Source organism: Lathamus discolor, assembly GCF_037157495.1.
Source record: "Lathamus discolor isolate bLatDis1 chromosome 2 unlocalized genomic scaffold, bLatDis1.hap1 SUPER_2_unloc_1, whole genome shotgun sequence".
Taxonomy (NCBI): domain Eukaryota; kingdom Metazoa; phylum Chordata; class Aves; order Psittaciformes; family Psittacidae; genus Lathamus; species Lathamus discolor.
This window is the reverse complement of record NW_027069094.1, coordinates 606,946-628,732: the sequence shown is the minus strand read 5'-3', so window position 1 is coordinate 628,732 and position 21,787 is coordinate 606,946. Positions and strand designations below refer to the sequence as shown.

The 21,787-nt window shown below is 65.3% G+C and overlaps 1 protein-coding gene across 4 annotated transcripts in view; it reads left to right on the top strand.

Moving 5' to 3' along the window:
* Nucleotides 1-17,711, top strand: part of PLEC (plectin) — a 30,458-nt gene extending 12,747 nt beyond the window's left edge. For 3 of the 4 annotated variants that reach the window (XM_065664139.1, XM_065664138.1, XM_065664140.1), the window contains 10 exons: nucleotides 741-924; nucleotides 1,673-1,830; nucleotides 2,395-2,573; nucleotides 3,248-3,386; nucleotides 3,460-3,816; nucleotides 3,896-3,979; nucleotides 4,061-4,165; nucleotides 4,601-4,699; nucleotides 5,788-9,168; nucleotides 10,291-17,711. In XM_065664139.1, coding sequence (XP_065520211.1) covers nucleotides 741-924; nucleotides 1,673-1,830; nucleotides 2,395-2,573; nucleotides 3,248-3,386; nucleotides 3,460-3,816; nucleotides 3,896-3,979; nucleotides 4,061-4,165; nucleotides 4,601-4,699; nucleotides 5,788-9,168; nucleotides 10,291-16,608 — 11,004 coding nt within the window. In that variant the 3' untranslated portion in view covers nucleotides 16,609-17,711. The remainder of the gene's footprint in view (nucleotides 1-740; nucleotides 925-1,672; nucleotides 1,831-2,394; nucleotides 2,574-3,247; nucleotides 3,387-3,459; nucleotides 3,817-3,895; nucleotides 3,980-4,060; nucleotides 4,166-4,600; nucleotides 4,700-5,787; nucleotides 9,169-10,290) is intronic. The other variant, XR_010608983.1, reaches the window with a different exon arrangement.
* Nucleotides 17,712-21,787: the final 4,076 nt, after the last annotated feature.

Here is a 21,787-nt window from a genome sequence, read left to right as displayed (position 1 = left end):
TGCGCACACACTGTGTCCCCATGCACACACGCTATCTCCTGATGCACTCACGCTGTGTCCCGGTGCGCACACGCTGTGTCCCAATGCACGTGTGTCCCGATGCGCACAGGCTGTGTCCCGGTGCGCACAGGCTGTGTCCCAATGCACGTGTGTCCCGATGCACACACAGTGTGTCCCAATGCACGTGTGTCCCGATGCGCACACGCTCTGTCCCGATGCACACACGCTCTGTCCCGATGCACACACGCTGTGTCCCAATGCACGTGTGTCCCAATGCACGTGTGTCCCAGTGCGCACACGCTGTGTCCCAATGCACGTGTGTCCCGATGCACACACGCTGTGTCCCGGTGCACACACGCTGTGTCCCCATGCACGTGTGTCCCGATGCGCACACGCTGTGTCCCCATGCACGTGTGTCCCGGTGCACACACGCTGTGTCCCAATGCACACACGCTGTGTCCCCATGCACGTGTGTCCCGATGCGCACACGCTGTGTCCCAATGCATACACGCTGTGTCCCCATGCACGTGTGTCCCGATGCACACACGCTGTGTCCCAATGCACACACGCTGTGTCCTAATGCACGTGTGTCCCGATGCGCACACGCTGTGTCCCGGTGTGCACACGCTGTGTCCCGATGCACACACACAGTGTGCCAGTGCACACACGCTGTGTCCCGATGCACGTGTGTCCCGGTGCACACGCACTGCGTCCCGGTGCTGACGCGCGTGCTCCCGCAGTTCCGCACGCTGCCGCCCGAGGAGTGCCGCCAGGTGCTGCAGAGCCTGGAGACGCACTACCAGGAATTCCTGCGGGAGAGCCAGGATTCGCCCAGCTTCGCGCCGGAGGAGCGGCAGCAGCTGCAGCGCGAGTACGAGGCCTGCACCCGGCACCACGACCGGCTGAGGCGCGGCCACGAGAAAGGTGGGATCCGGCCCTGCGGCACCGCCGCATCCGCGTGCATGTGGGGAGGGGAGAGGGGGGAGAGGAGACGGCCCTGGGGGTGGGAACAGGTCAGGATGGTGCTGACCAGTCCCTATGGATGGGAACAGGTCAGGATGGTGCTGACCAGTCCCTATGGATGGGAACAGGTCAGGATGGTGCTGAACCATCCCCGTGGATGGGAACAGGTCAGGATGGTGCTGAACCATCCCCATGGATGGGAACAGGTCAGGATGGTGCTGAACCATCCCTATGGATGGGAACAGGTCAGGATGGTGCTGACCAGTCCCTATGGATGGGAACAGGACAGGATGGTGCTGACCCATCCCCATGGATGGGAACAGGTCAGGATGGTGCTGACCAGTCCCTATGGATGGGAACAGATCAGGATGGTGCTGACCCATCCCCATGGATGGGAACAGAGTGGGGTGCTGACGTGTTCTTATGGATGGGAATGGAGTGGGACAGCGCTGACCTGTCCCTGTGGATGGAAACAGAGTGGGACGGTGCTGACTCATCCCTATGGATGGAATGGGGCGGGACGGTGCTGACTCATCCCTATGGATGGAATGGGGCGGGACGGTGCTGACTTGTCCCTATGGATGGAATAGAGTGGGACTGTGCTGACCCATCCCTAAGGATGCAAACAGAGTGGGACAGTGCTGACTCACCCTCATGGAGGCGGATGGAGTGGGACATTCCTGACCCATCCTCATGGCTGTCCCCACAGGAGAGCAGGATGAGTCCCTGTGTCAGAGCTTCCTGTCGCGGCTGAAGGAGCTGAGCCTGCAGCTGCAGCGCTGCGAGTCCAGCACCATCCATCGCCTGCGGCTTCCACTTGACAAAGACCCGCAGGCGGAATGCGCCCGGCGCATCACGGAGCAGCAGGTGACGTGTGTCTGGCACCCGGAGAGCGCAGGGGGCACCCGGAGCAGTGCATGAGGCACCCGTAGCGGTGTGTGGGGCACCCAGAGCAGTGCCCAGCACCAGGAGCAGTGCATGGGGCACCCAGAGCAGTGCCCAGCACCTGGAGCAGTGCATGGAGCACCCATAGCGGTGCGTGGGGCACCCAGAGCAGTGCCCAGCACCAGGGCAGTGCATGGGGCACCCAGAGCAGTGCCCAGCACCCATAGCGGTGCGTGGGGCACCCAGAGCAGTGCCCAGCACCAGGAGCAGTGCATGGGGCACCCATAGCGGTGCGTGGGGCACCCAGAGCAGTGCCCAGCACCAGGAGCAGTGCATGGGGCACCCATAGCGGTGCATGGGGCACCCAGAGCAGTGCCCAGCACCAGGAGCAGTGCATGGGGCACCCATAGCGGTGCGTGGGGCACCCAGAGCAGTGCCCCGCTCTGTGCTGGCTCTGCAGGCTCAGACGCTTCCCCAGGCTCTGCTCCTCTCCTCCGGCACAAGGATCTGTGTCACATGGAGTGAGGGCCGCTCCTGTTCCCGCAGCAAATCCATGTGGAGCTGGAGGGCATCAGGAAGAGCCTGGACTCGGTTGGGGAGGAGGCGCAGGAGGTGCTGGCGCAGGTGGAGCCGCCCGGCTCAGCCCCGGTGCTGCGCTCGGAGCTGGAGCTGATGCTGCAGAAGATGGAGCAGGTCTACAGCCTGTCCAGCATCTACCTGGAGAAGTGAGTGCCCAGCGGCACATCCCGGCCCTGCCGGGGTGGCCATCAGGTGGGGTGAGCTGGGTCTGGTGGGGTCTGCTCTGGGTCAGGGCAATCCCAGCACAGACCCAGGCTGGGGGAGAGCGGCTGGAGCCTGAGGAGCAGGACCCGGGGTGCTGGGGGGGGAGAAGCTCCCCAGGACCCGGCTTCAGTGAGCGCTTGAGCCCAGAACCCCCCCGTGTGCTGGGGGCACCCAGAGCGGGAGCAGCAGCGCGGGGGGGGATCCTGCCCCTCTGCTGCGGGAAGGGGAGGCCTGAGAGCAGCTCCAGGGCCTGAAGGGGCTGCAGGAAACCTGGAGAGGGGCTTGGGACAAGGGAGGCAGGGATGGGATGGGGAGGAAGAGGGAAGAGGTGATGGGATCTTGGGGAGTTCTTCCCCATGAGGGTGCTGGGGCACTGGCAGGGGGTGAAGGGAGAAGCTGGGGCTGCCCCATCCCTGGCAGTGCTCGAGGCCAGGTTGGACACAGGGGCTTGGAGCCCCCTGCTCCAGTGGAAGGGGTCCCTGCCTGTGTCGGGGTTGGAGCTGGAGGGGGTTTGAGGTCTCTTCCAGCCCAAACCATCCCATGGTTCAATGGCAGTGGCCGTTCCAGTGTCTCCCTCCCATCCCATGGTCTCTGTCCCCGTCTCCGCTCTCCGCAGGCTGAAGACCGTCAAACTGGTGATCCACAGCACGCAGGGGGCTGAGGAGCTGCTCAGGAAGTACGAGGACCAGCTGAAGGACGTGCAGACAGTGCCGGCGGATCTGCAGGAGCTGGAGGCCACGCAGGCGGAGCTGAAGGTAATGGCGTTGGCAGCAGCGTGCCGGGGGTGCGGGTGACCTGGTGCTGACGGCGCTGCTCTGTGTGCCGCAGCGGCTGCGGGCGCAGGCCGAGGGCCACCAGCCCCTCTTCAGCACCTTGGAGACCGACCTCGGCAAGGCCAAGGAAGTGAACGAGCGCATGGTGCGGGGCCACAGCGAGCGCGACGTGGACCTGGAGCGGTTCCGGGAGCGGGTGCAGCAGCTGCTGGAGCGCTGGCGCGGGGTCCTGGCGCAGGCCGACCTGCGGCACCGTGACCTGGAGCAGCTGGGCCGGCAGCTGCGGAGCTACCGCGAGAGCTGCGCCGCGCTGCGCTGCTGGCTGCAGGAGGCGCGACGGCGGCAGGAGGAGATCCAGGCCGTGCCCATTGCCGACATCGCCAGCGTGCGGCAGCAGCTGCTGCAGGAGCAGGTACGTGCGGTGCAGCCGGTGGGGCTGGGTGTGCCGGATGCGCCGGCACTCCCGGAGCTCATCCCAGTTTGCCCCTCAGGAGCTGCTGGAGGAATGCGACCGCAACAAGGAGAAGGTGGAGGAGTGCCAGCGCCACGCCAAGCAGTACATTGACGCCATCAAGGTGGGCAGTGCGGCTGGGGTGCTGGGGAGGAGCTGGGGGTCCTGCTGGGGCACGGTGTGACGGGACATGAATCCTCTGCAGGACTACGAGCTGCAGCTCGTGAGCTTCAAGGCGCAGGTGGAGCCAATGGCATCACCAGCCAAGAAACCCAAAGTGCAGTCCGCGTCCGACAGCATCATCCAGGAGGTGAGGGGACTCCGAGCCTAAACCTGACCCTGATACCCTAACCCCAAACCTAATGACCCCATCCCTAATGGCATCTGCCAAGAGGTAAGAGAATACTGGCCCTCAACCTGGCCATGGCAGTGACCCTGACACTAAACCTGATCTTAATCTAACCCTAACAGTAACCTAACCCTAATCTAACCCTAACCCTAACCCTGAACATAACCTCAGTCTTGACACAAACCCAACCCAACCCTGATCCTAAACCTCACCCCATAATCCTAACGATCTCAACCCTAACCCTGAAGCCACAGCCCTTTGCCAAAGGTGGGGGTACAGGGCTGGCCTGCATCTGGCCCCACCACTGCTGGTGTGCCGCAGTGTCATGGTGCGCTGTGGTGTGCCGTGGTGTGCTGTGGGCACTCCGTTCCTGCTGACCGCTGTCCTCTGCCGCAGTACGTGGACCTGAGGACGCAGTACAGCGAGCTGACCACGCTCACCAGCCAGTACATCAAGTTCATCACTGACACGCTGCGGCGGCTGGAGGATGAGGAGGTAGGAGCGCGGCGGCACCGCGCCGGCTGAACCTTGCTGCTGCACCACACTGGGGCTGCTGGTGTGAGGCAGCTGCCGCCCCATCACTAACCCTGCCGCGGCCCCTAACTCTGCTGCACCCGGTGCTGGTGGCTGGGCTCTGGTGGGACTGTGATGCCCAGCTCCGGTGGGACTGGTGGTAGGAGGCGCTTCCCAGATACACCGCGCAGGCACATGGCTGCAGGGTGCCGGCACCATGGGGTCCGCTCTCAGTGACCTCTCCAACTCCTGGTTTCTGCCTCCAAGTCGAGACGCTTTACCGGTGCTTTGCCTTGGGGGATGTTGGTGGTGGTGGGGAGCTAATGGAGGGTAAAATAAAGCCCAGGATGACTCTGGCATCCCCGCACCAGGTACTCACCCCGCGCATGTCCCCCTTGCGCCGTGCTGCTCCTCACCCTCCTCCGCCTCTGCCCCCGCTCCTGGGGCCTTTCTGAGGGGACGTGGCCCCGTGGCACAGGGGGTCCCGCTCACCCGCATGTGCCCGGCCTCGGCATGCGCCTGCCTCGCCTGTGGTGCATGCGGCATGAGACTCCATGGCACGGCCACTGAAGGGCCTCAGGCCGGTGCGTGGTGTGCGGTGGCAAGGCCGGAGCTTGCGCTGCTCTCCACGTCATTGAGGCTTTCCTGGTGGCTCCTTCCTCCCACCTGCGCCCTCCGTCCCACTCATCCTGATGCTCCGTCCCCCGGCAGTCGGTGGCTTTTGGCGCTGGCCCTTGTGTTGCGGTGAGCCCCGGTGAGCGCAGGAGGCTCCTGGCTGGCTCCGGGCATGCTGGTGCTCAGGCTGCTCGCTCCGGGTCCCCATCGCGCCGGGCTTTGCTCGCGCTCTGTTGCTCTGTTCCTCTCCTCTCCGTGGTGCCTGGGGCTGCGCTGCTGCCGCTGTCCCAGCTGTGTTCCCTCGTGCCACGCGTCTTCTGGAGCTGGCGTCACCGCCCCGGGGGGCCGGAGCCATCGCAGGCGCATCCCGCGCGGCCGCAGCCCGGTCGCATCCCTTTGTGATCTCTCTCTTTCTCCCCCCTCTCTGTTTTCTCCGCTCCCCCTTCCCGCTCCAGAAAGCCGCCGAGAAGCTGAAGGAGGAGGAGAGGAAGCGGCTGGCGGAGGTGGAGGCGCAGCTGGAGAAGCAGAGGCAGTTGGCCGAGGCGCACGCCAAGGCCAAGGCGCAGGCGGAGGCCGAGGCGCAGGAGCTGCAGCTCCGCATGCAGGAGGAGGTGGCGCGGCGCGAGGTGGTGGCCGTGGACGCGGAGCAGCAGAAGCAGAACATCCAGCAGGAGCTGCTGCAGCTGCGGCAGAACTCGGACCACCAGATCGAGGCCAAGGTGAAGCTGATTGAGGAGGCCGAGTCCAGCCGCAAGAAGGTGGAGGAGGAGATCCGGGTGATCCGGCGGCAGCTGGAGAGCACGGAGCGGCAGCGCCTGGGCGCCGAGGCCGAGCTGCACGACCTGCGGGCGCGCGCCGAGGAGGCCGAGCGGCAGAAGCGGCAGGCGCAGGAGGAGGCCGAGCGCCTGCGCCGGCAGGTGAAGGACGAGAGCCAGAAGAAGCGCGAGGCCGAGGAGGAGCTGGCGCGCAAGGTGCGGGCCGAGCGCGACGCGGCGCGCGAGAAGCAGGAGGCGGTGGCGGCGCTGGAGGGGCTGCGGCTGCAGGCGGAGGAGGCCGAGCGGCGCCTGCGGCAGGCGGAGGCCGAGAAGCAGCGGCAGATCCGCGTGGCGCAGGAGGCGGCGCAGCGCAGCGCCGAGGCGGAGCTGCAGAGCCGGCGCCGCTCCATGGCGGAGCAGACGGCGCAGCTGGAGCTGTCGCTGCAGCGCGAGCACGTGGCGGTGGCGCAGCTGCAGGAGGAGGCCGAGCGCCTGAAGCAGCAGCAGCGCGAGGCCGAGCGGTCGCGGGAGGAAGCGGAGAAGGAGCTGGAGCGCTGGCGGCAGAAGGCCAACGAGGCGCTGCGCCTGCGGCTGCAGGCGGAGGAGGTGGCGCACCAGAAGACGCTGGCGCAGGAGGAGGCCGAGAAGCAGAAGGAGGACGCGGAGCGCGAGGCCCGCAAGCGCGCCAAGGCGGAGCAGGCGGCCCTGCGGCAGAAGGAGGCAGCCGAGGAGGAGCTGGAGAAGCAGCGGGAGCTGGCGGAGGGCACGGCCCAGCAGAAGCTGGCGGCGGAGCAGGAGCTGATCCGGCTGAAGGCGGAGATGGACAACGGCGAGCAGCAGCGGCTGCTGCTGGAGGAGGAGCAGTCCCGGCTGAAGGAGGAGGTGAGCGAGGCCATCCGGAAGCGGAAGGAGGTTGAGGAGGAGCTGGCCAAGCTGAGGGCCGAGATGGAGGTGCTGCTGCAGAGCAAGGCCCGGGCGGAGGAGGAGTCGCGCTCCAGCAGCGAGAAGTCGAAGCAGCGGCTGGAGGCCGAGGCCAGCAAGCTGCGGGAGCTGGCGGAGGAGGCGGCGCGGCTGCGCGCCCTCTCCGAGGAGGCCAAGCGGCAGCGGCAGCTGGCGGAGGAGGAGGCTGGGCGGCAGCGCGCTGAGGCCGAGCGCATCCTGAAGGAGAAGCTGGCGGCCATCAACGAGGCGTCGCGGCTGAAGGCGGAGGCGGAAATCGCGCTGAAGGAGAAGGAGGCGGAGAACGAGCGGCTGCGGCGGCTGGCCGAGGACGAGGCGTACCAGCGGCGGCTGCTGGAGGAGCAGGCGGCGCAGCACAAGCAGGACATCGAGGAGAAGATCGCGCAGCTGAAGCGCAGCTCGGAGAGCGAGCTGGAGCGGCAGAAGGGGCTGGTGGAGGACACGCTGCGGCAGCGGCGGCAGGTGGAGGAGGAGATCCGGGCGCTCAAGGCCAGCTTCGAGCGGGCCTCGGCGGGCAAGAGCGAGCTGGAGCGGGAGCTGAGCCGCATCCGCGGCGAGGCCGAGGAGGTGCAGCGCAGCCGCGAGCAGGCGGAGCGCGAGGCCGAGCGGCAGCGGGCGCTGGCGCTGCAGGAGGAGGGCCGGCGGCGCGAGGCCGAGGAGAAGCTGCAGGACATCCTGGCGGCCGAGGAGGAGGCGGCGCGGCAGCGGCGCCTGGCGCTGGAGGAGGTGGAGCGGCTGCGGGCCATGGTGGAGGACGCCCGGCGGCAGAAGGAGCTGGCGGAGAAGGAGTCGGAGCGGCAGGTGCAGCTGGCGCGGGAGGCGGCGCAGAAGCGCATCGCGGCGGAGGAGAAGGCGCGGCTGGCCGCGGTGCAGCAGCAGGAGCAGGAGCTGCAGCAGGTGCGGCAGCAGGAGCAGAGCCTGGTGGAGCGGCTGCGCGACGAGGCCGAGCGCGCGCGGCGGGCGGCCGAGGAGGCCGAGCTGGCGCGGGGCCGGGCCGAGCAGGACGCGGGGCTGTCGCGGCGGCGCGTGGAGGAGGCCGAGCGGCTGAAGCAGCGCGCGGAGGAGGAGGCGGCGGCCACGGCGCGGGCGCAGGCGGCGGCCGAGGCGCTGCGCAAGGAGGCGGAGCTGGAGGCGGCGCGGCGGGCGCAGGCCGAGCAGGCGGCGCTGCGGCAGAAGCAGCTGGCCGACGCCGAGATGGAGAAGCACAAGAAGTTCGCGGAGCAGACGCTGCGGCAGAAGGCGCAGGTGGAGCAGGAGCTCACCAAGGTGAAGCTGCGCCTGGAGGAGACCGACCACCAGAAGAGCATCCTGGACGAGGAGCTGCAGCGGCTGAAGGAGGAGGCAGGCGACGCCGCGCGGCAGAAGGCGCAGGTCGAGGAGGAGCTCTTCAAGGTGCGGGTGCAGCTGGAGGAGCTGGCGAGGCTGAAGAGCCGCATCGAGGAGGAGAACAAGGCGCTGATCCTCAAGGACAAGGACAACACGCAGAAGCTGCTGGCGGAGGAGGCAGAGAAGATGAAGCAGGTGGCCGAGGAGGTGGCGCGGCTCAGCGTGGAGGCGCAGGAGGCCGCGCGCATGCGGCAGCTCGCCGAGGACGACCTGGCGCAGCAGCGGGCGCTGGCCGAGAAGATGCTGAAGGAGAAGATGCAGGCGGTGCAGGAAGCCACGCGGCTCAAGGCCGAAGCCGAGATGCTGCAGAAGCAGAAGGACCTGGCGCAGGAGCACGCCAAGCGGCTGCAGGAGGACAAGGAACAGATGCAGCAGCGCCTGGCCGAGGAGACCGAGGGCTTCCAGAAGACGCTGGAGGCTGAGCGCCGGCGGCAGCTGGAGATCACGGCTGAGGCCGAGCGCCTCAAGCTGCACGTGGCGGAGATGAGCATGGCCCAGGCCAAGGCGGAGGAGGAGGCCAGGAAGTTCAAGAAGCAGGCAGAGGAGATCAGCGAGCGGCTGCACCAGACCGAGCTGGCCACGCAGGAGAAGATGACGCTGGTGCACACCCTGGAGATCCAGCGGCACCAGAGCGACCAGGACGCGGAGAAGCTGCGCCAGGCCATCGCCGACCTGGAGCAGGAGAAGGAGAAGCTGAAGCAGGAGGCGGCGCTGCTGCAGCAGAAGGCGGAGGAGGTACTGGGTGACTGGGTCCCCTTAGCAGTGGTGGCACGCAGGGACCTCCTCCCCCTCCCCAGCCACGCGGAACCAGGTCCTGGCCACCGTCACCGCAGCCCCTGTGGCGCGGGCACAGGCATGGAGCTGCTCTGCTGCCTGAGCCACCAGCCCGTGTCCATGCCCCGGCCATTGGGCTGCTGGTGAGGCAGGACCCCCACGCTGCGGGTCCCGGTGTGCGTGGAGCCGGCTTTGGTGCAGCGATGCCAGGTGTCAGGGCAGGACCTTCCTTCGCTCCCCTGCCTGCTCCTGTTGCCGCTGCTCCTGCTGTGGTGGGGTGGCTCCAGCACCTTCCTGGGGTCCTGTGGCCCTTCCTCCCTTGATCTTCTCTGTGCCCAGCTCCTACCTTGGTACCTGACCCCACAGTATCCATAGAGTCATGGAATGGTTGGAGAGGACCTTAAAGCTCCTCCAGCTCCAACCCCTGCCACGGACAGGGACCCCTTCCACTGGAGCAGGGGGCTCCAAGCCCCTGTGTCCAACCTGGGCTTGAGCACTGCCAGGGATGGGGCAGCCACAGCTTCTCCCTTCAACCTTTTCCAGTGTCCAACCACCCTCACGTTGAAGAATTTCTTTCCCAGATCCCATCCAACCCTTCCCTCTTCCAGCTGGAGCCGTTCCTCCTCATCCGCTCTGTCCATCCCTTGCCCCAAGCCCCTCTCCAGGCTCCCTGCAGCCCCTTTAGGCACTGGAGCTGCTCTCAGGTCTCCCCTTCAGGAGCCTTCCCTTCTCCAGGCTGCCCCAGCCCAGCTCTCCCAGCCTGGCTCCAGGGCAGAGCCGCTCCAGCCCCTGCAGCATCTCCGCGGTCTCCTCCGGACTCGCTCCAACAGCTCCACATCCCTCTTGTGCTGGGGTCCCAGAACTGAACCTTCGTGTCTCATCCCTGCTTGTGCTGCCCCGTGTTGTTTGCTGCAGCTCCCTAACCCCCCTCTGTTCCCATTCACTCCTAACTCCTGCAGTGGGGCCCATGCGGTTGGGTGCCGCCACAGCCCTGCCCTGTGCTGCCGCAGTGCATGTCCCCCTCCCCACAGCCCCGGAGCTGCGCGGTGCCATCTGACCGTTCTCTCCTCTTCCCCACTGCAGATGCAGGTGGCCCAGCAGGCGCAGCTCCAGCAGGAGACGCAGCTCCTGCAGCAGAGCTTCCTGACGGAGAAGGACGCGCTGCTGCAGAAGGAGAAGTTCATCGAGGAGGAGAAATCGAAGCTAGAGAAACTCTTTAAAGACGAGGTGGACAAAGCCCAGAACCTGAAGGCGGAGCAGGAGCGGCAGCAAAAGGAGATGGAGCAGGAGAAGCAGCAGTTGAAAGCCATGCTGGATGAGGCCAAGAGGCATCAGAAGGAAGCAGAGGAGAATGTCCGGCACAAGCAGGAGGAGCTGCAGCAGCTGGAGCAGCAGCGGCAGCACCAGGAGAAGCTTCTGGAAGAGGAGAACCAGAAGCTGCGGGAGAGGCTGGAGCAGATGCAGGAGGAGTACAAGGCGGCACTGGCACAGACTCGTGAGATCATGATCCAGACGGACGACCTGCCCGGGGAGGCCATGGTTGCTGTGGCGCAGCCACACGTCCAAGCCATGCCCAACGGCAGGGACGTGATGGACGGCCTCGCGCACAACGGTGAGCCCGAGTTAGCCTTCGATGGCATCCGGCAGAAGGTGCCCGCAGGGAAGCTGGTGGACGCCGGCGTCCTGAGCCAGGAGAGCCTGGAGCAGCTGGTGAAGGGCACAGTGAGCGTTGGTGAGCTCGCGCAGAGGGACGAGGTCAGGAGGTACCTGCAGGGCCAGAGCAGCGTTGCCGGGTTGTTGATCAAGCCCACCAACGAGAAGATGAGCATCTATGAGGCCATGAAGCAGAAGCTGCTGAGCCCGGGCACGGCACTGGTGCTGCTGGAGGCTCAGGCCGCCTCCGGCTTCATCATCGACCCAGTACGGAACACGCGGCTCTCGGTGAGCGAGGCCGTGCGCGAGGGCATCATTGGGCCCGAGCTGCACAACAAGATGCTGGCGGCGGAGCGGGCGGTCACTGGCTACAAGGACCCCTACACCGGCGACCGCATCTCCCTCTTCCAGGCCATGCAGAAGGAGCTCATCGTCAAGGAGCACGGCATCCGCCTGCTCGAGGCCCAGATCGCCACGGGCGGCATCGTCGACCCCGTGCACAGCCACCGCCTGCCCGTGGAAGCTGCCTACAAGCGCGGGTACTTCGATGAGGAGATGAACCGAACCCTCTCGGACCCCACCGATGACACCAAGGGCTTCTTTGACCCCAACACGCAGGAGAACCTCACCTACATGCAGCTCCTGGAGCGGTGCGTGACTGACCCTGAGACGGGGCTGAGGCTCCTGCCCCTCACTGACCAGGCAGCCAAAGCCAGGGAGCTGGTCTACACCGACAAAGAAGCCAAAGACGTCTTCAAGAAGGCCACAGTGACAGCACCGTTCGGCAAGTTCCAAGGGAAGACGGTGACCATCTGGGAGATCATCAACTCGGAATACTTCACGGAGGACCAAAGGCGGGACCTGATCCAGCAGTACCGGACTGGCAAGATCACGGTGGAGAAGATCATCAAGATCATCATCACGGTTGTGGAGGAAAGTGAGAAGAAGAGCCAGCTGTGCTTTGAGGGCCTGCGGGCCCCCGTGCCCGCTGCGGAGCTGCTGGAAAGCAAAATCATCAACAAAGACCTCTACAATGAGCTGCAGAAGGGCAAGAAGTCAGTGAAGGACGTGGTGGAGATGGAGTCTGTGCGGCAGTACCTGAAGGGCACCGACACCATTGCTGGGGTCCTGGTGGAGTCCACCGGCCAGAAGTTCACTTTCTACGATGCCCTGAAGAGGAACCTGCTGAAGCCGGAGGTCGCCCTGTCCCTGCTGGAGGCCCAGGCTGCCACCGGCTACATCATCGACCCCGTGAGGAACATGCTCTTCTCCGTGGACGAGGCAGTGAAGGCCGAGGTGGTGGGGCCGGAGCTGCACGAGAAGCTGCTGTCGGCAGAGAAGGCGGTGACCGGCTACAAAGACCCCTACACAGGCCAGACGGTTTCCCTGTTCCAGGCGCTGAAGAAGGGCCTTATCCCCACCAACACCGGCATGCGCCTGCTGGATGTCCAGCTTGCCACTGGCGGCATCGTTGACCCTGTCCACAGCCACCGGCTCCCGCTCGACGTTGCCTACAAACGCGGCTACTTCGACCCGGAGATGAACGAGGCGATGGCCGAGTTCCGCGATGACGCCAAGGCTTTCTATTGCCCCAACACCCAGGAGCACCTCACCTACGCCCAGATGCAGAAGACCTGCCGCCGTGACAAGCAGACCGGCTTCTACCTGCTGCCCCTGTCTGACCAAGCCATCCAGGCGCAGCAGGAGGAGGTCTACACTGACAGCCAGGCAAAAGAGTGCTTCAACAAGACGACCGTGGAGGTCCCGGTGGGCAGCATGAGGGGCCAGACCATGACCATCTGGGAGCTGATCCACTCCGAGTACTTTACGGAGGAGCACAGGCGGGAGCTCCTCCGGCAGTACAAGACCGGCAAGGTGACCATTGAGAAGATCATCAAGATCGTCATCACCATCATCGAGGAGGCAGAGACCAAGAAGCAGGAGAAGCTGACATTCAGCGGGCTCCGGGCTCCTGTTCCGGCCAGCGAGCTGGTGGAGTCCCGCATCATCACCAAAGCCCAGTTCGAGCAGCTGAAGGAGGGCAAGAAGTCGGTGAAGGACTTCTCCGATACGGAGGCAGTGAGAAGGTTCCTGCACGGCAGCGACTGCATTGCTGGCGTCTATGTGGAGGCGACCAAGGAGAAGCTCAACATCTACGAGGCCATGAAGCGGAACCTGCTGCAGCCCGGTACCGCTGTGGTCCTCCTGGAGGCCCAGGCAGCCACCGGGTTCCTGATCGATGCCGTGAAGAACCGTAAACTCTACGTCAATGAAGCTGTCAAGGCTGGTGTGGTGGGGCCCGAGCTGCACGAGAAGCTGCTGTCTGCTGAGAAGGCGGTCACTGGCTACAAGGACCCCTACTCTGGCAACACCATCTCCCTCTTCCAGGCCATGCAGAAGGGGCTCATCGTCAAGGAGCACGGCATCCGCCTGCTCGAGGCCCAGATCGCCACCGGTGGCATCATCGACCCCGTGCACAGCCATCGCCTGCCCGTGGAGGTGGCCTACAAGCGCGGGTACTTCGATGAGGAGATGAACCGAACCCTCTCCGACCCCAGTGATGACACCAGGGGCTTCTTCGACCCCAACACGCAGGAGAACCTCACCTACACGCAGCTGAAGGAGAGGTGCATCGAGGATCCTGAGACCGGCCTCTACCTGCTGCCGCTGCGGGAGCCCGAGAAGCCGACGGTGGTGGAGACCACGCAGGTCTACACTGAGGCAGAGACGCGGAAGGTGTTCGAGGAGACGCAGGTGGACATCCCGGTGGGCAGCAGGGCGGGCTCCTCCATGTCGCTGTGGGAGATCATGCACTCGGATCTGCTGCCTGAGGAGCAGCGGAAGCAGCTCATGGAGGAGTTCAAGTCAGGCCGTGTGTCCAAGGAGCGCATGATCATCATCATCATCGAGATCATCGAGAAGACCGAGATCATCCGGCAGCAGAATCTCACGTCCTATGACTACGTCCGGCGCCGCATCACGGCCGAGGAGCTCTACGAGGCCAAGATCATCTCCCAAGACATCTACAATCTGCTCAAGCAGGGCTCCAAGACCTTCCGGGAGCTCCTGGAGGTGGAGACCATCTGGAAGTACCTCTATGGGTCGGGCTGCGTGGCTGGTATCTACATCCCCTCCTCCAAGCAGAAGCTCAGCATCTACCAGGCACTGAAGAAGGGGCTGATCAACTCAGAAGTGGCCCGTTCCCTCCTGGAGGCCCAGGCTGCCACCGGCTTCATGATAGACCCCATGAAGAACGAGATGCTGACCGTCGACGAGGCCGTCAGGAAAGGTGTGGTGGGGCCCGAGATCCACGACCGGCTCCTGTCCGCCGAGAGGGCCGTGACTGGGTACAGAGACCCCTACAGCGAGCAGAAGATCTCCATCTTCCAGGCCATGAAGAAGGACCTCATTCCCAGCGAAGAGGCCCTCAAGCTCCTGGACGCCCAGATCGCCACCGGCGGCGTCATCGACCCGCACTTGGGCTTCCACCTGCCCCTGGAGGTAGCCTGCCAGCGGGGCTTCATCAACAAGGACACGTACGACATGCTGTCCGAGCCCAGCGAGGTGCGGAGCTACGTGGACCCGTCCACGGAGGAGAAGCTGAGCTACACGCAGCTGCTGAAGCGGTGCCGCCGGGACGAGGGCAGCGGGCTCCTGCTGCTCCCGCTCTGCGACACGCGGAAGCTCACCTTCCGCGGCCTGCGCAAGCAGATCACGGTGGAGGAGCTGGTGCGCTCGCAGGTGATGGACGAGGCCACTGCACAGCGCCTGCAGGAGGGACTCACCTCCATCGAGGAGGTCTCCAAGAACCTGAAGAAGTTCCTGGAGGGCACCAGCTGCATCGCTGGCGTCTTCGTGGACTCCACCAAGGAGCGGCTCTCTGTGTACCAGGCCATGAAGAAGGGCATCATCCGGCCTGGCACCGCGTTCGAGCTCCTGGAGGCGCAAGCAGCCACGGGCTACGTCATCGACCCCATCAAGGGCCTGAAGCTGACGGTGGAGGAGGCCGTTCGCATGGGCATCGTGGGCCCCGAGTTCAAGGACAAGCTGCTCTCTGCTGAGAGGGCTGTCACCGGCTACCGGGACCCCTACTCCGGGAAGCTCATCTCCCTCTTCCAGGCCATGAAGAAGGGGCTGATCCTGAAGGACCACGGCATCCGCCTGCTGGAGGCGCAGATCGCCACCGGCGGCATCATTGACCCCGAGGAGAGCCACCGCCTGCCCGTGGAGATCGCCTACAAGAGGGGCCTCTTCGACGAGGAGATGAACGAGATCCTGCTGGACCCCAGCGACGACACCAAGGGCTTCTTTGACCCCAACACGGAGGAGAACCTCACCTACCTGCAGCTCATGGAGCGGTGCATCACGGACCCGGAGACCGGCCTCTGCCTCCTGCCCCTGAAGGAGAAGAAGCGGGAGAGGAAGACGTCCTCCAAGTCCTCCGTCCGCAAGCGCAGGGTAGTCATTGTTGACCCGGAGACGGGCAAGGAGATGTCCGTGTACGAGGCCTATCGCAAGGGCCTCATCGACCACCAGACGTACCTGGAGCTGTCAGAGCAGGAGTGCGAGTGGGAGGAGATCACCACCTCCTCCTCCGACGGCGTGGTGAAGTCCATGATCATCGACCGGCGCTCGGGGCGCCAGTACGACATCGATGACGCCATTGGCAAGGGCCTGATCGACCAGTCGGCGCTGGACCAGTACCGCGCGGGCACGCTCTCCATCACCGAGTTCGCGGACATGCTCTCGGGCAACATGAGCGGCTTCCGCTCACGCTCGTCCTCTGTGGGCTCCTCCTCTTCCTACAGTGTCAGCCCGGCACCAGTGAGGACGCAGATATCCATGTGGAGCGACCCAACCGAGGAGACGGGGCCGGTGGCCGGCATCCTGGACACAGACACCCTGGAGAAGGTGTCCATCACCGAGGCCATGCGCCGCAACCTCGTGGACAACATCACGGGGCAGCGGCTGCTGGAGGCTCAGGCCTGCACCGGCGGCATCATCGACCCCACCACCGGCGACAAGTGCACCGTGGCCGACGCCGTGACCAAGGGCCTGGTGGACAAGATCATGGTGGACCGCATCAACCTGGCGCAAAAGGCCTTCTACGGCTTCGAGGACCCGCGCACCAAGACGAAGATGTCGGCGGCGCAGGCGCTCAAGAAGGGCTGGCTCTACTACGAGGCCGGGCAGCGGTTCCTGGAGGTGCAGTACCTGACGGGCGGCCTCATCGAGCCCGACGTCGAGGGCCGTGTGGCCCTGGATGAGGCGCTGCAGAAGGGCACCATCGACGCGCGCACGGCCCAGAAGCTGCGCGACGTCAACACCTACTCCAAGTACCTCACCTGCCCCAAGACCAAGCTCAAGATCTCCTACAAGGACGCCATGGACCGCAGCATGGTGGAGGATGGCACCGGCCTGCGCCTCCTGGAGGCCTCCTCCCAGTCCAGCAAGGGCTACTACAGCCCCTACAACGTCAGCAGCGCCGGCTCCACCTCCGGCTCCCGCTCGGGCTCCCGCACCGGCTCCCGCTCGGGCTCCCGGCGCGGCAGCTTTGACGCCACCGGCTCCGGCTTCTCCATGACCTTCTCTTCCTCCTCCTACTCCTCCTCGAGCTTCGGGCGCAGATACGCGACGGGTCCCGCGGAGGCGGTGGCTGCCTTCGCCTCCGCCTTGGTCTGGAGCTGCGGGAGGGAGGCAAGCGTGGAGCGCGCCGGGATGCACCGGCTGCCGCTGCGCGTGGCCTGACCCGCCAGCCCCTGCGTGAGGAACCCGCTGCCTGCTCGCTCCGCATGTGGCACCGCTGCTGCTGCTCCCTAGGACTGATCTCCTGTTACTGGTTGAATGTGGTGATGACCTGCCAAAGCCTGCCCTGGCTTAACCAAAACTAACCCAGCGTAGTCCAGGGGCTGCGTGTATTGAAAGAGGAATCCCCCGGCCCCTCACCGCGCCCGCCCTGCGGCATGGCCTGGCAGGGCTGCAAAACAGGAAACTCAACCTAACATAGGCAAACCAATAGGAAAACCAACAGGAAAACAGGAAAACCGTTCTGTCTTTTGGATCTAACCACTTAGAGACTCTTTTATAATTAACCCGCCGCTTCATCCCACTCCCCAAGGAGGAGACGACCCCTTTCCTGTCGACGTGCTGGCGGGAGGAGGAGGACACTGCCAGCACCGCGCACCCGACACTCCACACCAGCACCGGCGCTGCCGCTCTGCCCTGGCGCCCCGGCACGTCCCCAGCACCGTGGCACTGCTGCCTCCACCGTAAGTGCGGCGGCACTGGCCCGACCGCGCTCCAGCACTTCGTCCGCCAAGAGCTGCTGCCGCCTCCGCCAGCCCATGGCCACTGCGCTTGGCTCCGGCACTGCACCGGGTTGTGCCGTGAGCTCCCGCCACCGCCTGCTGCTGCTTCCCATGTGCCTGGGGTGTGCTTCGTGCCAGGCCCCGTTCTTGATGCTAGAGCAGCTTTAATGAGTTAATTAACAAGGAATTAACAAGGACTGAGTGGGCGTCCGCCGGAGCCCCGTGCCGAGCTCGGCACTGCCAAACCCAGCCTGGCTCCATGCGCGGTTCCTGCGCCACGTCTCCCTCACCGCGGGCGTTCTCTGAGGGGCGTGGAGGCCACGGGACCCCACGAGCACGGGGGGGTGGTGGACACCAGCGCGCTCCCATGGTGGGCATGCTGGGCTCCTCTGACCCTCGTGGCGGTTCCGCTGGTGCCGGTGCCACGGTAACGCGCTCTCTCTCTGGCAGACGCCTCTCCCCAGCCCCACCGAGGGCGTCGCGGCACCGCTGGGCGAGCTCCTCAGCTGGGTCTCTGGTGTCGGCAGCTTGTGGATGGGTTCGAGGGGACACTGGGACGCGGCGGTGGCTCGGCCGCGCTCACCGGCACAGGTAACACCGACCTCTCCGGTTGTTCCCTCTTTGGAGCTGGGGTTGCTGCTGGGTTGGTGCTGGGGCTTCAGCCGGTGCCGCGCTCCCTGTGTGCTGACACCAGGGTGTCCGGGGCTGTCGGTCTCCTCCGGGCACGGCTCGGTGTGGCCTTCGCTGCGGTGCTGCTTGGCCACGGGCACTGCTTGGCGCAGGGCGGGCGCTGCTGGCGTGGGCTCAGGGCTCCATCCCATGACCCAGTCTCCATTGTCTCATCCCATCTCTCTGTTCGCTCTGTTGTAGTGTGGCTGGATGTTCATCCCAACTCCCCTCACCGCTGTCATGGAGCCCCCAGACCCCATCCCGGGGCCGCCGGCACCGCGCTGCAGGACACGGGGACGTGCTCCCTCACCCTTTGCACTCAGCAGAGAGCGGGGCCGGTGCTGTCGGGGTGCCAGAGCCCCTCGGCCGGCCCCGGGGCACCCATGCAGTGCCCTGGCCCCCTGGTGCCGCAACTCGACGCGGGTTTCCGCAGCACTTCTCCTCCTTCCCGCCTGCTCCCATTTGCCACGTGTCCACCGCGTCTGTCGTTCCTCCGCATCCCTTGTTATTAAGATGATGATGATGATGATTATTACTCTCATTCTCTGTTTTGCTTTTGCGTGTCATGCCAGTGGCGGTGCCGCGCCGGGGCCCTGGCATCCCGGTCCATTGACACCTCCATTTCGGGGGGGGCAGGAACTGACCCTGCAGGGTCCTGGCACTGCCACGTGGGGCGGCCGCAGCCGCAGTGAAGGATGTCCCAGCCAGCGGCACCTCCACGTGCTCTGTTCGTCCCAGTGCTGCCCTGGTGACACTGGTGCTGGTTGGTGGCTCCCAGCTGCTGTGGGCTGCAGTGGGTTGTGGTGCAGCACGATGGGGTTGGAGCAGTGTTGGATGTGATGCTAGATGGTGAGCTGGATGCGGTGCTGGATGTGGGGCTGAGTGCAGTGTTGGATGTGGGGCTGGATGCGGCGTTGGATGTGGGGCTGGATGTGGTGTTGGATGTGGGGCTGGATGCGGTGTTGGATGTGGGGCTGGGTGCGGTGTTGGATGTGGGGCTGGGTGCGGTTTGGATGTGGGGCTGGATGTGGTGCTTGATGCTACAGGTCCCTGCAGAGAAGGACTTGGGGGTGCTGGTCGATGAGAAACTGAACATGAGCCGGCTGCAGTGTGCGCTCGCAGCCCAGAAACCAACCGGATCCTGGGCTGCATCCAAAGGAGCGTGGCCAGCAGGGCGAAGGAGGTGATCCTGCCCCTCTGCTCTGCTCTTGTGAGACCTCCCCTGGAGCATTGTGTGCAGTTCTGGTGTCCTCAACATAAAAAGGACATGGAACTGCTGGAACAAGTCCAGAGGAGGCCACGAGGATGCTCAGGGGACTGGAGCACCTCCCGTATGAAGACAGGCTGAGGAAGTTGGGGCTGTTCAGCCTGGAGAAGAGAAGGCTGCGTGGGGACCTCAGAGCAGCCTTCCAGTACCTGAAGGGGGCCTATAGGGATGCTGGGGAGGGACTCTTCGTCAGGGACTGCAGTGACAGGACAAGGGGGAACGGGTTCAAACTGAACCAGGGGAAGTTTAGATTGGATCTAAGGAGGAAATTCTTTCCTCTTGTGCTGAGGCACTGGAATGGGTTGCCCAGGGGGCTTGTGAGTGCTCCATCCCTGGCGGTGCTCAAGGCCAGGTTGGATGAAGCCTTGGGTGACGTGGTCTGGTGCGAGGTGTCCCTGCCCATGGTGGGTGGCTGGAGCTAGGTAATTGTAAGGTCCTTTACAATTCTAACTGGTTTATGATTCTATGGTTCTATGATGTGGGGTTGGATGCGGTGTTGGATGCCTTGCTGGGTATGGGGTTGGATGCGGTGCTGGGTATGGGGTTGGATGCGGTGCTGGATGTGGGGTTGGATGTGGTGCTGGATGCGGTGCTGGATGTGGGGTTGGATGCGGTGTCGGATGCCTTGCTGGATGCCTTGCTGGGTATGGGGTTGGATGCAGTGCTGCATGTGGGGTTGGATGCGGTGCTGGATGCCTTGCTGGATGCGGTGCTGGAGGTGGGGTTGGATGCAGAAGGTGGGTGGGGGCTATGGTGCCTGTCGAGGAGCTCAGGATGGGTCCCTGCAAGGGCTGGTCCCTGCTTCGGGCTTCCCCAAACATTGACCCCTCCGAAACCGCCTCTCACAGACCTCCTGGTACCGCCAGGACCTGCTGGTGCCCATGGGTGCCGCCCATGGCCCAGCCCCACAGCATGGCTAAACCCCCCCCCAGCTGCCCACAGCATCTGCGGGTGCAGCTCCTGTCCCCGCTGAGACCCCCTGCCCCACGCACCCCTCAGCCCTGAGCACCCACTGGCCTTTGTGTCCCTTGTCCGTGCACCTTCTCCAGCCATCCTGTGCCGCCACGCGTCACCCCCGGCTCCCCTGGGACACCCGACCCCGAAGCACCTTCCCATAGACAGCAGCGTCCAGCCCAGGGCAGCAGCACCAGAGGGACCCGGAGCTGTGGGACCGAGGCCAGAGGACGGCACGGAGCTGCTGCGGGGGCTGGAGCGGCTCTGCCCTGGGGCCAGGCTGGGAGAGCTGGGGGGGGGCAGCCTGGGGAAGGGAAGGCTCCTGAAGGGGAGCCCTGAGAGCAGCTCCAGGGCCTGAAGGGGCTGCAGGGAGCCTGGAGAGGGGCTTGGGACAAGGGCCTGTAGGGACAGGCCAAGGGGAATGGCTTGAACCTGCCCGAGGGGAGGCTGAGCTGAGCTCTTAGGCAGAAGCTCTTCCCTGTGAGGGTGCTGAGGCGCTGGCACAGGGTGCCCAGAGAAGCTGTGGCTGCCCCATCCCTGGCAGTGCTCAAGGCCAGGTTGGACACAGGGGCTTGGAGCCCCCTGCTCCAGTGGAAGGGGTCCCTGCCCTGGCAGGGGCTGGAGCTGGAGGAGCTTTAAGGTCTCTTCCAACACAAACCGGGCTGGGATCCCGTGCACTGTGCAGGGGTGACAGCCCCATCGCATCCCATCCCCTGGTGGGGGCCCTGTGTCCATGGGGAAGCCGTGGCTCCTGCAGATCCATGCTCTTCCCAGCTCTGCTCCATCCCGGGGCCAGGGCCCCAAGACCCCCCTGGGCTGCACTGCAGCCCCGGTGCTGCAGTTGTGACCCTGCAACACCCCGGCCAAGGGTTGTGCTGCTGCAGTTACACACCAGTGTCTGCACCATCAAGCCAGCGCCGGCTGTGCCGGTGAATCCACCCGTGTACCGCCTGCAGCCAGACCCTTGTGGCTGCTCCGTCGCTGGCACTGGCTGCAGGCACTGGCTGCAGGCACTGGCAGGAGGTGCATGCAGCGCTGCGGGACACAGCCCATGGCTCTGGCAGCAGCTGAGGGGCACCAGCCCCAGGTGTGCGGGTGCAGGGTGTGGGGTGCGGGTCCACCCATCCTTGCTCAGGTCTTGTGCTCAGCATCATCACCACCACCACCACCATCACCATCATCAGCTCCATGGCACCACCTCAGCCCGTGTTCACGCCTCACCTCCGGCTCCCAGTGCCCTCCTGGCAGCGCCCACGCGCCCGTGCCCGCTCCTCACTGCGCCCCGGCTGCAGCACCCAGGGCTCTGCTGGCTCCCGAGCACCGGGCACCCTTCATCCTCCTCTTGCTCCTCCTCCCTGGGCGTGCATCCGCAGCCGCTGGTGCTGGAGGAGCTCCTCGCTGCAGGCTGCAGCCTGTCCCGGCCCTGCTGCTCGCTGCAGCACCCGCTCTGGGCTCCTGCAGCCTCCCCAGGGCGCCGGGCAGCCACGGCGAGCGGCTGCACCGCGCAGCGCGGTGTTAACACACCGGGCGCAGGGCACGATGCACGTGGACGCGTGTGCGCTCGGGAGCGAGCTGCGGGGCCGCTTGCGCTGAGGCTGCCGTGGCCTGAGGGTCACGGCCCGTCCCGGCACCTTCACCCTGTGCCTCAGGTGCCGCTGCCCTGGGGCGGGTCCATGGCGTGGGGCCAGCATCCCCACGTGTCCCCACATGTCCCCTGCTCTCCCTGCAG